Here is a 17169-nt window from a genome sequence, read left to right as displayed (position 1 = left end):
TTTTTTTCCTCTTGAGAGAGGGGGAGGGACGAATCGGGTGAATGCGAGTGAGTAGGCTAAAGGAAAATTGCGGTTAAAGGCGTACGAAGTAAAAAAGAATAGCCCAAATGGGGAAGAGAAACAACATGACTTATCCAATGTGGCAGGTGCTTTGCTCCTTCGCATTAGCTACAGCCTATCTGATGGGTTGAACAGTTTTAAAAAACAGTGCAGTTTTAAAACACGAATAAGATTTAACATTGCATAGGCCTACATTTGAAAACTTTGTCGTCACGTAGGATAGGCTACTGTGGTGAAAACATAGACGACAACAAAAATATTTCTTAGACGCCCTCATATTTGGCCTACAAACCTCGTAATAAAGTAACCTGAAGAATAGGCGCATAGCCTATAGGACATTTCTATATTTGTCCTATAATTGTCCATATCCATATTATTTGAAACTTCGTATTGGTATTAGTATATTGTAATACGGGGTTAATTTTAAACATTAGACGTATATGGCTATTAGAGTCTACTTGGCTACAGAACATATAGAATATTTTACTAATTAAGTGATGGATGTTTAGGAATCTTAAATCTATAGTCTTAGAGAAATATGCTAGTATGCCGTTTCTATATTGCTGTATTGTGTCTTTGGGTGACCAGCTTGCAGTGGACATTAACACTAATAGACTGACAGAATGGCAAGGTCGATATTCAGTACCACACATACTACTGCATAGTGTGCATATAAAGTATTTAATGTATTCCCACAGTACTGAATACCGTTTTTGTATGTGAATATGTTGGGAATATGTGCATACATTCTACTTGCCACTTATACCCCAAGACCGCCCTTAGCATTTGCCCAGAAAGATTTATAAAATAGCCCATCATCAATGATAGCTTAATAAATTGCATGTGACATTGTATTAAAATTTATCTGAAGACTGAAATATTACCCCTCAAAAAAGTCGAAAAGTGAACTATCCCATTAAAGATGCAATATAGTGTCCAGTGGTTGAGTAAATTACTTTTCCTTCCCTGGGACAGTAATTATCAAAAATATTGTTAGCAATCTGTTCAAAATTTAATTTGAACTTTGATCAATAGACAGACCAACAATTGAATTTTTATTGCACATGGTCATTAAGTTTTTTTTTTTTATTATGTAAGGCTATTATTTATCACCAGTCATCAGTTACTGAATGTGTTGAAAACAATATTCTTATTTGTTAATAAAGAATTTAACTTGGAGAAGGTTCAAAGGGCTCTGATGACAGGAGCTGGTCGTTCCTTTCGTATTTTTTAATAGGCATTTGCCCAAGTCCCTCACATTTTTCATATCTCAGTGTATTACACTTTCAAATAAAATTGGAGATGCGTTGGACTATGACATAACAAGAAAAGACATGTCTCATTATTTAATTTTTTTTTTAAAGGAGTTTTGTTTTTATAGAATCTGGTTCATAGTGAACCACAAAATACAACAGTGTACATATGAAAATACAACAAAATCTGTCACTTGAACAAGTAGCAGAAAAGTATCAGGTAAATGCAGCTGCATTTTACAAAATGTATATTTTAGAAATGTTATTAGGTATAAACAGTGTGCTTTTTAAATAGGATTACTGTCATTTTTGAATTTGTGCTTATGACAACATTATGAGTTGACTTGCCATAAATAATCTCTGTTGTGGCAACAGGTTTGAGTCAGTCTGCATCACTGTACATATAGTTGACTTTTAGTGTCAGCAAACTGATGTTTCACAGTTGGGTCTACATCTAGATTTATGCATTAAACAGACATTCTTGTTTAAGATGACTTTTAGAATTGTGCACATAATACGGCTTAGTAAATGCCAGCAAGCACTCTTGTCCAATCAAAACTAAGTGATGGCATATCACATTGCCAAGAATTCACTCAGTAGAAACAGTGGGCCTACATTGTAGGCCTTCTGTACTGAAGATGAAAAATGCAAGTCAAAAGAAAAATGTGTAACTTGTACTGGCAGTATATTAACAAAGCACATGACAGAGTATGACTGAGAGGCATGAGTTATGAACAGCATTATTTTAACAAGCTAATTCAGTACCTCATTGTTATACCACATGTGAAATCCCAACAGCAAAAATTGATATTAAGCATGGGTGTAAATAAAACAAGAGTGGAAAAAATTATATGAGTATTAATTAATACAACTGCTGTACATTACACATACATTATACACCAGAAACTCTGAGATATGAACTCTTTGGAAGTGGGGGTTGTTCAGAACTGTGAAATGTTCTTAACTTTGAAAGTGCTGTCAAAATGCACCAACTTTAATTTGAATCATTTGTGGGATGAATAATTGTATTACTCCTAGCTCACCGATAATCAAACCAATATAAGTAGGAATCTCATTAGAATATAAATTTTTCCTACATCAGCTTTCAGAAATTCAGGATAATAAGATGAAGTATGATAACCCATTTAAAACTGGCCACTTCTAGCAAAAACCTCCTATCTTGCATTCTCAAGAACAAAAACATTGTGAACTGTATGGTAATGCAATAACGATAGTAGCTGATTTGGAGCATTTAGATAATCACCAACCTATTGCCTGCAATGGGGAAAACGTGTGTGAAAAGGGCAGTAATTCCTACACAGTTCACCTGATATGGATGTAAACACCCCCAAATGAAAGGTGTCAGTCTGCACTTTAGCGTCTTATTGTTTCATTTCAAATCCAATGTGCTGGAGTACTGAGTCAAAACAACAAAAATCGTGTCACTGTCTAAATACTTATGGATTGCACAGTAGGCCTGTCTCCATAAAATATGAATATTCTACAATAGGCAACAATGTTTTTTGCCAATAAACACACATATGAAGGAGCTAGATCAGAATATTTTACTGGCAGACTGAGCAGACTGTTATAGGGTAATCACTTTTCAGAGATTCACCAGCATTTCTTTAAAATTTTGTAGGTAAGTAGAACATCTCCATGGTGAACAGTAGGAAAGTGTATGAAGAGGGCTTTTTATAAAATGTAATGCTTTGAATGATGCTGCTTCTCTTGATCAGAGCAAGTTGACAAGTTTTGCATTTTTAGATGCAACAATACATATTTATTTTCTTGCTAGTGTTAGCCGTGTGCATTAGTGAGTTGTCATTTTTCATTTGAAGTGTACTGTATGTCACACACTTAATGGTACACATATTTGATATGTATCAAACATCAATTAATACATATGCATACAATACACTACAAAAGGAATATATTTATTCAGCTAAAATAGTTAATCAAGTGACTTATTTTTGATCCTATGATTATATTTTAGCCATTTTAGGTAAAAGTATGAGCAATAAGCTTAGCTTCCTGAGTCTTGGGAGCATTCTGTTCAGAAGCAGATTCTGTGTATAGTACACTCATATAGACGAATGGGCCAGCAGCCAACACAAACTGATCAGACAGGTTTTAACTTAACTGTGGGCACTGTCTTGGAAGACAGGTATGAGGTGCAGGTAACCTAGATTTTGTCAGTAGACTTAACCTTAGCTAAATAAATCTGACATGTTGCCAGAAAATGTCTGAGACAGAGCTTTCCACTTTGCCTTTTGCTTCTACGTTGCACCAGCTACACTTTCAGCAAGTTAGTGGCCGAGGGGTAGGGTATGTGGCCACAGGGTAGATCCGATAAGAAAAAACAAGTGCAGTTTGTGCTACTTATTGCACAACAGCTGCTAATGCTATTCATGCCATATTAGGCCTAAGGAATGACTTGCTAAGACACTGATGCAATTCAAGTGACAGCACAACCACACCCAAGTAGATAGTCAATGCAGTTAGTGACGGTACGAATCCAAGACTTGGAAACAGGAGAAAACAATGTCAAGGAGAAAGAGACTTAAAGTTTTCTGAGCAGGAGCTTGTGATCTTCACAACATAAGTCAATGCTAACAAGCCAAGACTAAATAATTGAAATTTAAGTTTAATGGAAAGGTATCTGATGTGAACTACACAATGGTCAAAGAGGGAATGATCTTACAAGTAGAACCAAAGAAAAATGTTCAGCATTCCGCCCTCCCCCTACACATACACGCACACACATACACACACTAATAAGAGTCTATTTATACTTTTTATATTTATAATTTTAATATTTATAACTATGTGTATCTTTTATTATTATTATTCTTTTGTTGTTTTTGTTTTTGTATGCGTACTTGACTGAAAGATCCGCACAAGAATTCCAATGCCCTTGTACATCTGTACCTGAGCAAATGGCAAATAAAAGTCTTATGTCTTCAGTTCAACGTAAGAAGGGGTAGAAGGTCTTCCGACTGAGCAGGTATGATAATGCAATATGTTCTTAGTGGTCAATTTGTTCTAAGAGGTCAAGTGTTCCAGATCAAATTGTCCAACCAAATATTCAGCCAGAGCAAGTAAGAGTCGAAGGGCAAGATACTGACACCATGCACTTCAACTCCAAATCAAATTCCAATGTGTTATTGATATTTTTATTTGGTTTTGTTGGTAAGTACTAGGTTGAATGAGCTCATAATTTTATAATCTAAGCACCAATCTGATTTTGCACCTTAAGAGAATTCCACTGCTGCTGGCATTCAGGCAAGGTTGGTAAGCTTTCCAATGTTCTGAATCCTACCGCTATCCATATTCTAATGCTTTATTGGCTACAGCCCACAATTTCTGTAGCAGCAATTTCCCTTTGCTTTTTTCCCAATATAAAATAATAAAATAATAATAATAATAATAATAATAATAAATGAATGGCCATATTTATTTTGTCCACTAAATGGCTCAAAAGGTCAATAATATGTAGAGACAGAGGGCTGGTGCATCTGATCAGACACAGGGTGCTCATATCCTTGGGTTTGCTGTACAATGCTAGGAGAATGCAGGTGTTGAAACCATTTAAGTTGTAAAGAATGAAAAACATGCTCATCAAATCAGGTGATCAGAGATAAGAGAGGCTATCTCGGATACTCCTACGGTTTAATTTGTGCAGGACATTGTGAGATAGCTGAAAATCAAATGGAAATATTAAGCAATAGTATCATGAGAAAAGCCATATGGACATACTATCAGAGGCTAAATTCAGAAAATACAAATGTGTGTGTTTCTCCACAGGACAAATACAAGGGCACATGACCCATTCATTGCGGTAAACAATAATTTATTGGATAAAACTGCTGGACTGCATGTATTTAAAATATGGCAATATAGTCTTTTTAAAATGCAAAACACTGAGACAGTGACATTAATTGTGTGTGCATGCAGAAAACGTGCTTGTGTACGTGTAAGACTGTGTGATACGCATTACAGAACTGTCAGTCCACTGTATACTGTAGATACACTAAAATACACAGGGTTGGGTGCCTAAACCTCAGGCAGTAGCTATGGCACAGGTTAAGTACTTATGGCACAGGGGCAGTATCTATTAAAGGGGCAGTATCTATGTGCTATCAACTGTCCCTAAAAGAGGTTCATCTTCCTACCATCAATACTGGAGGAATAGGGTTGGAAGGTGTGGAGATAGCTTAGGGAGTCGGGACTGGGTGCAGGTATATTTGCTATAGGAGGGGTTTTGAAGGCAGGTCAATGAGACAGAGGTCACAAGCTGAGTCAAGAAGCAGGGATACAGCCTGGGATGTGGCGGAAGCTAGACAGTTTATTGGGTGGGTACTGTAACGGCAAGTATAGGACTGGTGTGTATAGGGGCTTTAGCTGGGGTATTGGTGCTGTGTGTAGGGTTTTAGCTAGGATATGGGTACTGTGTGTAGGGTTTTAGCTCGGGTATTGGTGCTGTGTGTAGGGTTTTAGTTGGGGTATTCTTGCTGTGTGTAGGGTATTAGCTAGGGTATTGAAGGTAAGCAGAGGGCCTATAGCAGGGAGGAGCTATAGCTGGGGAATTGGTGGTATGTGGAGGGTGTCCAGGGCACAGTGGTACAGTTCACGCAGTGCTCTCAGTAGCTTCAGGCGGCAAAACATTTGATTGAAGAGGTGAGGCATCGGCTCCTAGAGAGAGAACAAGAGAAATACGTAAAGGGTGGGTTAAGAGCACTGAACTGCTCTTATATAGTTCTGTGGCTAAGAGGTGTGACTGGGGGGAAAAAAGGATAAAAGTATTGGTGAGGAGGAAGCAGTAACAGAGAAGAGGCAGGATCAACAGAACACTGTACCACATGTAAGTGAGTACCACTCAGAAACCATGGGTCACACTGCCACTCAAAACCAGGGTGATCAATTTACTCACAATCAATTATACACCTACAGGTGAAGCGGTGCTGCTCAGAGCTTAATTACATCTTAAGCTACATGTATCAAAATCTGAGTTACTCAATTCAGAAGGGCATGTGATGTCATCACCCCATCTTTTAACACCATGTTACAAGTCAGGTCCGCACAGACATGAGTCAAAGGATGTTCAAAGGATGAGGTTTAGCTCAACAGGCGAGCAACGAGTGCTTGACTGGTCAATTAGGGGGTTGCTGGTTCAAGCATTTTGGGGTCACAGAAATTATATTATAATGCACTTTCAGTGCAGACAGTATCAACTAAAACTGTAAGGCAAGGAAGGTTGGTGGCCATGCTTCAGATATAACTTAGGGGATGAAACCAATAAATGAAATGAAAAGGAGGGAAAGACGGTATGCTCACCCCAAGGACATGAACTCTGTTGTAGTAGGAGCTGAAATCCTTACTGAGAGACACCAAGAACCTGCAGACCTACAAATACACACATACTGCATATAAGTTATTGTGCTTACATGCACGATATACATGTAAAAAAAATTATATATACATGGCCAACATTACAACGCAGTTATTTTGCAGATGTTTTTATCCAGAGTGGCTTACTAAAGCACAAAACGTTGTGTGCTCACATGTTTTACAAAGAAAACGAATAAAAACAAGCACATCCATAATCTCAACAGGTGACAGATAGAAAATGCATATTTCCCCAGACACAGTACATATTGCCAAATCACACAAGGCCTGGTAATTGCACCTGAACTTGAAGCTACATTTTGTCATCCACAGACACACAGGTGAAGACGCTACAACACCTGTTCTGTTTTCAGTGTCGCTCTTGCCCCATCTCCCCCTTGCTCCAGAGCTTGTCCCGATTGTTCCAGTAATTCAGAAAATGGAATGAGGTAATTAAACAGCAGAAGCCACTCTCCCTATGTTAACAGCAGAAAAAGACAGTTAATACTCTACATCGTTAATGTAGCACCATGGGAGTCCGAGCTTCCCAGAGTGACATTTGCATGTTTTTAATGTGAATTCAACAAATCAATGAAGTGAGCCTGTGAGTAGTCCTGCCGCATGAACAATCACTTATTTTTTATAAATACATGGTTTTAATTTCATGTCTTCTCTTCACACTTATTTTACAGAATCAGAGGTCTATGAAATGTGTTGCCTCTCTGGTGTTTAGCTAAATTGTACCACCTGCTCATATCTACCATTATCTTAGCATCGGGCCAATACCAATAGGTTGTTTAATCTTAATTTGGCTGATATGGCCCCAGTAATACTGTGCATCAATAGCAGATATCTATGGTTGAATACAGTAGAACTGACACAACTTGGTAGAATTACTGTACCTCTTCTTTCAAAGCAGAGAAATCCAGCTGAGACCCGTCAGGGATTTCTGGGTAAAGTCCTGTGAGACAGAGTCTACATAAGTCTATTTTACTTGTGTATGTAAACCAACATATCATTATATAAAGCTGGCACACACATCATATATAAGCGTGTGTACGTGTAACTGGGAGACTGTATACTCTGTAGGTAATATCTTATTACCCCTCTGCCCCCTCTCTCACCTTGCTCCACCGCTCGCTCGTAGCTGTTGAAAAGTGTGTGTAGCCGGGCACAGTTGTACATGACGAAGACTCCGCCTCTTGGACCCTTGGTGGACACACCCCCTTCCCTCTGCACATCCAGGGTCACCTGCAATACTAGCTGTCAGTCCCCTCAAAACTGTTACTACAAAAACACACATATGCATCAATGGAGATGGCAGATGGCTGGTAAAAGGCAGCCACTGTAACTCACTGGACTGGTGTGAGCTGTGGACAGCAGCTCAAACCTCACTGTGGCAGAGGTCATAACCCTGATGATGTCATCCCAAGTCTGTCCTGGAAGTTATATAACACTGTCAGAAACACTACGCCCCTCCACGCACTCAACAGAAAAGCCATTTCACAGAGAACTATGAACACCAACTATGAACTGAGACCAATCCCACCTTCGACTTGCTCTCCATACTTCATCTCGGATGCCTCTTTCATCTGCATTCTTCTTAACCTGCAGGGAGAGAGTGACACAATGGGACCCATTAGAACAGAAACTGAGATTGTGACATACTGTCTAGTTTTGTTTTCAGACGGCAAGCCCACCCCTCAGTTTAGTGTATGTGCAAATTCATTCAGAAAAGTAGGACAGCTACTTCAGCATATTCTGACTTTCATTGGCTTGTGTTTACAGCACTTAGTAAGCACCGCCTCTGGTTTCTTCCTGAAAGTTCATTGATGTTTCCTGTGCATGTAGCTATTAAGCTGCTTTCATGAGAAAGAACACAGAAATGGACACCTGTGACGACCTGTTTTATTCCACCCTCACTTTCCACTTTCAATGTTTACACTATCCACTTGAAAGCTGAAGGATTTTTTGCTGCATTTGCCAGAGACATTGACAAGAATTTAGCAATGGGGAACTACTCCATTATTTTCAGTTTTCCAGAGACCTTTGTGGGCAATGCAGTATGAATAGAGGTTTTGCACATCCTGTTTTTCAAAATGCACACATTTACGAAATGCACACAGTGGTGCAATAGGAAGCACAACAGCTTCAGTTTTCTATAACCTCTTGCGTTTGTGATAAAATCAAAATCCATCTAGCTGAATCATGTTAACTGATATAATCCAAGTCATATTATTTTCTTGTACAATGCCATACCTATAGGCTACTCACATACACATAATGTGGTTATGTTCCTGTGAATAAAAGGCATTAAGTCATAGTCTGAATTATGACTTAATGCCTTTTTTGCACAGGGACCTAAGTAACCACACAATGTTTACTGAGTAGCTTATAGGTACAACATTGTACAAGAAAATAAGTTGTGAGGTGTATGACATGTCAGCTTGATAAATGTTACGAGGCACAAGAGTAGAGCTACATTAGTGTAGCTCAACCCTCCAAATGATGTTCTCAGCAACAATGGTCTTAACTAGACACTGGCTACCAGCATACCAGTTCAGACTTTACCATCCCCAGTTGTGATTTGTCATATTCAATAGTTGGCCGGTGGATAAACTTGGTTTCCTGCAAATTGAGTGGGCTTATCCTCAAATGCAGTACTTTCCTGGCCAGGATTTATAGCTGCGAGGCTACAGAAATGCCTGGCTAGCAAGGCTATCAAGACAGAAGGACAAAATACTGAATAATACCTGAATTAAATGTGAACCATTAGGATACTCACTGGAGATACTGGATAGCACTCAGCTGAGTCCCAGGTGTCTTTACTGGTCCACAAACCAGGTGTTTCTGAGTGAGAAAAGTAAGAGTTGGCGCAGCCTAGGAGTTATAGTGCAGCGCTGGAGCAGCTCACCTGTGTGAATGTGGCACCCCCTGCTCTCCAAAGCACGGCCATCTGCTGCTGACGGAACTCATCCTGACAGCAAGTGACATGGAAAACAGCTGCCACAGGGACCTAGAGCACACAAAGACAGAGCTATGCATGCTATATAATTCATGCAAAAATACACAAACATAAAATAAACATTTGTAACATTCTTGGGATACATAGTGTGCGAGCTACCTAACACTGGTGACAGGCTAGCCAACATTAAAGTGGTTGTGGTCATTTTTTTGTAACATCTGCAATGCAGCTTGCAAAAACCTGTTGTAAATCTAGACGGAACATACAGTGTATATTAGCTGTCTACTGTAGCTTTACAATATCTGAAAAAGACTGTGAGCTCTATGCTTTCACAGTAGCAGTATTCTTGTCATGAAAAAGTGTAGCAAGAAAGCCACATTTGATAGCTTGACATAGTAATCAAGGAGTGTTGTATTAAAAGGAATGTACAGTACATGCAATGGAAAACAAGCTACACCCACTTCTGCAGCAGCAGCTACGTCAGGGTTCATCCATGGCTTATGTATTTATGCCGAATGAAAACAAGGAACTGGAGTTGAATAAGATGGAATGAATCAACATTTTCTGGAAATAATAGTACTTTTAATAAGTAGAAGCCTGCCCAGTCAGTAAATTTAAATATCAGTCAGAGCTGGTCAATATCAGTAGAAAATTATTCTGATTAGGGCCTAACTGCATGATATTTAATGAAAGAAACATTGGCTCCCTGGAACCCAAACAGGTAGGGTTACATGGATGGATAGGTGAGGGGGCGAACTAAGTTTGGGAGTCAGTGGGGAATGGCTGAATAATGATCCTTATTCTGTATGGAGGCATATTCCGATTATGCCATTTACATGTATTATGAAAGGAATAACCCAATCTTATTCCTGTATACATGGTTAGCTGAATATTCCATTTTCGTCCTTCAGTCAGTGGTAAAGTGTTAGGGTTAGCGGTAGCATCTTAGTACATATCCCATGCATATAAAGCATTTAAAATTTGCTGGGTGTGAACCACTGGTATTGTTTTGTTTCTTTGCCTTAAAATTAGAGCTTTCAATATTAATGCATTAACTCATGAAATTAATTTTCAAAAGATGACTGCATTAAACTTTTTAACAGAATTACAACAGCATTTTCTTATTTTGGCTTAATCACGAGTTAACGTGAAAGCTGATAGCCCTACTTAAAATACATTGTTTTCAAGGCCTTCCACCTGTCTAATTTGTTCTGCGGTTTGACTGAACTCATTGTCTTTCATTTTCATATTTTTAGAGTTAGCTAGCTAGCTAACTAACTTCAACACCTTGTGAATCTGTACACGTGCAGACCATGCTTTAAGAGTTGTGAATGGAATAAGGTGTTTGCACGCTTTTAATTGCGGATTATTAGAGGCATATGCAACCTAGCTCATTTACATTTTGCATATTCGGAATAAGGGCTTAACTGGGTTTGACTTTCAGAATAAGGTGTTTACATGGGCTATATCATAACCAGAACATTTGAGTTTTCCAAATAAGGAATAATAATGTGCATGTAAACATGGTCAATGAAGGATGAGGGAGGAGCAGAGAGTTATTGGGGCTAGAGACAGAGTAGATAAGGTTATTAGTGTCTACTGACTCACCTGGAAGCCCAATACAGCCCTCTGCAGTTCAGCCAGCTGAAGCACACTGTCTCTCTGCACTGAAGAGATGGAGAAGTTACAAACATTTTATACATGCAGATCAAAAACATGCAGTATACATTTAACAAGCACTGATCCGAAACATGATATACACACTCTCTAAGCATCGGAGAACAGAGACAATTACTTAGTTCTCAGGTAGAATGTGCTCACTCCTTACCGGTGTAGGTGCCCAAGTTGGGGTCATATCCTTGCAGCCTGTTTTCCTCAACTACTCTTTTCAGGTTTATCTTCACAGCCAAATTTTCCTCCCTACTCCTCTCATTAACCATCCCCTTTCCTTCATTCCTGCTCTTCTCCTTCTCCATCTCCTCTTCACTCTCTCTGTATGGGGAATTTAGCAAGACCTCCCACAGCTCCTCTTCTCTCTGGTCATTATCAGAGCTGACAGGTACTGTTGACCAATCCATCCCAAGTAATTTTAGGAAGACAATGATTTCACTCCCCTCTTGTAGGACAGGACAGTAGGAGACGGAGTACCTGAAAGAGAAAACAATGTTACATACATACACACGCATGCATGCAGGCACACCTAAAGCTCTTCATCCTTCCACTCACCCTTGCCTCTGCAGCAGTGCACCCAGGTGATCAGCCAGCAGTAGTGTCCGTAGTTGCCCCAGGGTCAGGGTGTCAGGGCTGAGCAGATTGTGTCTAGGGTGCAAGGTTGGGCAATTCAGCACCACACCTACCTGCTTATTACAGGAGGGTTGTACATACTTAGAGGTTCCACATAACACATCCTGAAAACTGGCGACACGGTCAATTCGTAACCTAAGCCCTTCCTCTATCACCTCACCCCCTGCAATGGGCAACACCCCACCACTGTGGGTGGACAGAACTCTGTCCATCACATAAGGAGGAACCTGTAACACACAAACACATGCAGTGTGAACTCCCACAACAGGCACATATTTTCTCATTAGTCTGCATTAGTGATATGAATACTTGAATATAAATACAAAAACAACTCAGTTTGACGCACGAGATCATTGCCTTCAAAATGACTTGGTTTACAGTGCCCCAGATAGCTAAAAGCAGTGAGGTGTTAATCGATCTAGCCGCAGGGGGGAAATGTCGTCCTATAGCCTAATTCATGGTAATGTTGACAGTGAACAAAATTAACTATACAAGGAGCATTCATAATTAACAGTAAAAGATGTGGCTAAGACAAAATAATGTTGCATGTTAATATGTCATAGTTCAACCTATCAATGATTGCGTCGCGAGCTGACATTCCATGTGAGTCGATCAATGGCATGCGTTAAGACCACAGCAGCGCGTTGAACTGAAATGTTAATATAAAAATATATACGTTAATACCAACCTTTCCGTCCCTGAATAGTGTGGTCAGTACTGTTGTGGGTGACAAGAAGTCCCGATTTCGCAGATTTTTTGCGCTACTTTCCTTAAACCATAGCTTTCCTGGCTCATTCGAGCCCGTCTGCCCACTGAAAAGGCACCCAGGTTCGGCAACACTGTCCAGCTCTCCCCGTAGAGCGGAGCTCAGCGCTTGGACTGTCGAGCTGATCCGAAACGGCGACTCTTCTTTGTTTTCCATCACAAGCTTAAACCGTAAACATCATTCCTGATGTACACACGAGTTATGAATCTATTTTTTTCAGGAAGATAGCTAGACGTTCAACATCTAAAATATCACGTACGATTCTACCCAGCCATCAAGCCATTTCCACCAACTGCCCGTTAAATATTTAGCATTCTCTACGCGGAACCTAATATTGTCCTTCCTTTGTTTCCGTAATACTGATTTTTTTGTATCCCTGGAGGAAGTAGCCATATCTTCCATTCGGGTTTCTTACGCTCTATATTCAGAACACAGTTTAGTGGTTCGGCTGTATGGTGCACCGATAATGATCTGTGCACAAAGCGTATACGACAAATTCATTGGAATACGCTGTGTCTGTGGTACTCCCATTCTCTGATTACCTTTCACACAAACTTACTCAAAATCTTGCGAGGCAAGGGTGTGCATGGACACAGTTTGTGTTCCGTGTAGTTTGTTCAAGGGCAACAAGCAAAGGTTGAAGTCTCCATTGCACACAGTGAAAATTAAGTGAAGCCCCTACCGTAAAGTGGTAGCAATTAATCTGCTGCCGAACAAGTGTATTTAAAGGCAGATATTCCACTGGAAAAAGCGGATAATCACAAATGATATATATTTTTTAAACGAACAGTTCTTTTAATTATGTTGTCTTGAGTTGTGTTTGCTATGAGTGTTTTTGAAGAGGTCTGTGTGTGTATAGATGTGTTTATGTTTGGGAATTGATTGATTGATTTTCTCTTTCACTGTCCTTGATATCAGCTTGGATTTTTATTTAGAGAATGACATAAAACGAGGCATCCAGAAGTCGGCAAACAATTCCGTTTTTCTGTCTGATTATGTATTTAAAAAGTCAAATAAAAACAGTTGTACAAAAAAAAAAAATCTATCTGTGTGTATGTGCGTGTGCGTGTGCATGTGTCTGTAGTACCTGGCCCTTCTGTTGAGGCTAACCAGTGGTTTGCATCTTGCTATGAACCCTCTGAAGTTCCCTTTATGGTAGTCTTTGAGACATATATGCCTACGTCCTGGAGAGTGTTCTTGATCAGTTCAACAGTTGAAAGGGGTTTTTTCTTTACATTTGAAAGTATTTTGGGCATCCACTGCAGATTACCAGATCATTTGCTATTGCTGAGGTCACCAGTGCATTCCTGCTTCTAAACCATGTATCAAACAGTTGATTTTGACATGCCCACTGCTTTGGCTATGTCTCTGATTTATTCTGATTTTTCAGTCTCATGATGGCCTACTTTAATGGCATGGACATTTCAATTTCATGGTGCGAAGACATGCAGCTGTCTAAGAAACAGCTGAGCAACCAATTGTCTAATTACTTTTGCGCCCATAAAAATGGGGTGGCTATTTATAAAAAGGGCTGTAATTCCTACATGGATCACCCAATATGTACATATGCATTGAATTAATGCCCTTAAATTAAAGCTAACAGTCTGCACTTCAACCTCATAGTCATTGTTCCATTTCAAATCTAGTGATCCAATGTGCTTGAGTACAGAGCCAAAACAACAACAACAAAAAATGTTTCACTGTCCAAATACTTCTGGAAGGCACTGTATATATTATATTATATTATATTATGTATACAGTGCAATCATTTTCAAATAAACAACCAAAAGAGTGAACTGTTAATAGCTTCTACTTAACGCACACATTGCTTTTTCTTTTAGTTCTTCTTGGGTTTCATTTTAAATAGACTTAGACTTTATTTAAATATGAGACATTATCGAGTCACTTGCATACTGTTGTCATTGTGTTCTCTCCGGTAAGAGGAAACATTATTAAGGAACATAGTTTTACATTAATGAAAAAAGTTGTTTTAATTGAGCCATTGAAAAATTCAATAATTAAACAGGAGGCATTGAAAGTGCAGCCATAAATTACTGCCCTTGTCCCAAAATTAATTAACCTATGTACAGCAAGGTGGAAGGGTTTATAAACGATAGCATTATCAAAATGAAAATACAGATAAAATACATTCACTTTCGGTTTGAGTCTGTAACCACAAAGCAGTACAATGTCTTAACATTAGAGATAAGAGGTAACCTGTCTAGGTTTATTTTCAACAGCCAATCTACCTTGATGGTCCCTATGTTATATATATATAACATATATATATATATATATATCAGTACAAAAAGGATTTATTTCCTCTTCAAGAGATTGGCCTTGACAGGAGGACGGTGAAGTTTGTGATTGACTTGGCTGTCACTCTGGGCTGACACGATTTTCCCGATGGCTTTTTTGTGTCTGGCGAACCGGGAGAAAACGTGTCATTCTAGAGCATTGCCATGCCTCTTCGATAAGCCACTAGACCCTCTCATAAACACACACAGACAAACACACACACACAGTTACATGTAAGAAGAATGATCCCTCTTGAATCTTTTTCTAACCTCAAGACTTTGTTTTACTTTTGAGGTGAGATGATGGATATTTGTCATGGTTCTGAGTAGAGGAACAGATAGTCGGGTAGGAGATAATATGCCGGTCTGTACGCATGCAGGGACAGTGTGGATGGGGGCATGATGCCCCAGTACCAGAGATTTAAAGCAGATATCTACTGCAATCAGTGGCCAGTGGAAAGAAATATGTAGAGGAGTTACAGGATTGTGGTATAGGGTAGCAGGCTTTTGTACATGGCATCCATCACTGATCCTGGATCTGTATTCCACTGTAGAGGCCACCAGGAAACTCAAGTTGAACCTGATTTCAGGTCGAGACTTGTGCGTTCTCCACCCACTGTCTTTTGTTTCTACCGCTTTCAGTTTGGCACTCTTAACCATACACACACTCACAGATTAAAGCACACGCAGCACCCTCACATCAAACAGACACTAACTCACAAACAAGTTCATAGTTGTAAACACAATAATTTACACAGAAACTAGACACTTACATATAACCCTAATTCCTTTCAGTCTTTTCTCATATCCTCCTTCTGCAGTAGATATGGCAGTAAGGAGGGGAAACGGAATCCACATCCAGCTGCCGCTGTCAGTTACAGCTGCATTATGGGTTCCGTTACCACCCCTTCTGCTAGCATGACTACAGCCATTCCTGTCCCCACTCTGACATCAAAGGGACAAAGCAAAATACTTATTTTAATTATTTCAGAAATATCTTTTTATTTCTTGCCTTTTCTCTCTAACAGTTTACAAGAAGGAACTTTATCTTTTTAACCGAAACAGTTAAAACAGTTTGTAAATTTACTTTAATTTACAAATGAATATGCAACAACTGTTAGTCTATGATGCATTTGAAAAGTATGCATGTGTTTACGTATTATACTTATCTTGTTATCGACATTTGACAATCCTGAAAAACCTGTTCTTTGAATTCAATGAAGAGAAGACATGGTTGAGTCAGGCAATGAGGCAGAACAGATGAGAATAAGACTGAAGAAAGAAGAGCAGGGTAATCATATTTTTCTTGAGTTATGAAAGATTATTAAATGTACCTAAATTTAAAATAAATATTTAAAATAAACATGGTTTAGAAATCCCACTCTGCCAAATCAGTAGCAATAACACTCAGTACCATTCCAGTTAATTTCTTATGAATTACAAGAATCTTATAAGTGCTTTTTATCAGATTGAGGCAGAGAATGATAACAGCTGAATGAGGGTTCCAATTAATTAGAGGCAGAAAAATGAGAATACACTGAGAATAAAAAATATCAGCAAGAAAGAGAATAAGATTATGCGAGAGAAAGGGAGAAAACAGGAAGGCAGTAGTAGAGGGAAAAATAAACAAATGAAGACAGGATAGCCACACATGGTGAGAGAATAGGGCCTGTGTGAAAGTTACTTCAACTTTGAAATAGGTTTACCGTACCTTCCAAAGCCACTGTCCTAATCTTTACCTCCTTTCCACTCCTCCTCTGCGTTCGTCTGTTTGTATGAGAGAGCCAGGCTCTATTTATGAGCCCTGACTTCCTCTTTACCATCAAGAGTCATTTTCACTTTCTCTTCTTCACAGTAACCGAGTCCAGGTTTCCTCCTCCTCCGTCCACTCCCAGTCCATCTTTGCTTGTCTTCATTTTCATGATCTTATTTCTTGACATGACACCTACTAAATACTAGCCTACTAAATATTCTTTGTACGATTGTATATCTAGCTGTACGCTACCCTGATATTGTACATGTGTTATTTGTTCCTATTATGTTATTTAAAACCAAAACATTTAAAGGCCAAAAAATGTATCATGATTTCAGCATAAACATAAAATGTGTGTGTGTATATATATATATATATATATG

The 17169-nt window shown here is 39.0% G+C and overlaps 1 protein-coding gene across 1 annotated transcript; it reads right to left on the bottom strand.

Annotated features, from left to right (window-relative positions):
• Positions 1 to 5149: 5149 nt before the first annotated feature.
• dalrd3 (DALR anticodon binding domain containing 3) lies at positions 5150 to 13415 on the bottom strand. The gene is made up of 13 exons (XM_064298430.1): positions 12659 to 13415; positions 11893 to 12197; positions 11495 to 11814; positions 11275 to 11333; positions 9616 to 9717; positions 9487 to 9551; positions 8251 to 8309; positions 8058 to 8140; positions 7826 to 7952; positions 7604 to 7662; positions 7061 to 7177; positions 6651 to 6719; positions 5150 to 6008 (listed from the first exon to the last, which is right to left on the bottom strand). The coding sequence occupies exons 1-13, from the start codon at positions 12890 to 12892 to the stop codon at positions 5889 to 5891; spliced, it is 1719 nt and encodes a 572-aa protein (XP_064154500.1). The 5' UTR covers positions 12893 to 13415; the 3' UTR covers positions 5150 to 5888.
• Positions 13416 to 17169: the final 3754 nt, after the last annotated feature.

Source organism: Anguilla rostrata, chromosome 11 (genome assembly GCF_018555375.3).
Source record: "Anguilla rostrata isolate EN2019 chromosome 11, ASM1855537v3, whole genome shotgun sequence".
NCBI classification, from domain to species: Eukaryota; Metazoa; Chordata; class Actinopteri; order Anguilliformes; family Anguillidae; genus Anguilla; species Anguilla rostrata.
The sequence above is the reverse complement of the archived record's forward strand: the minus strand, read 5'-3'. Positions and strand labels throughout refer to the sequence as shown.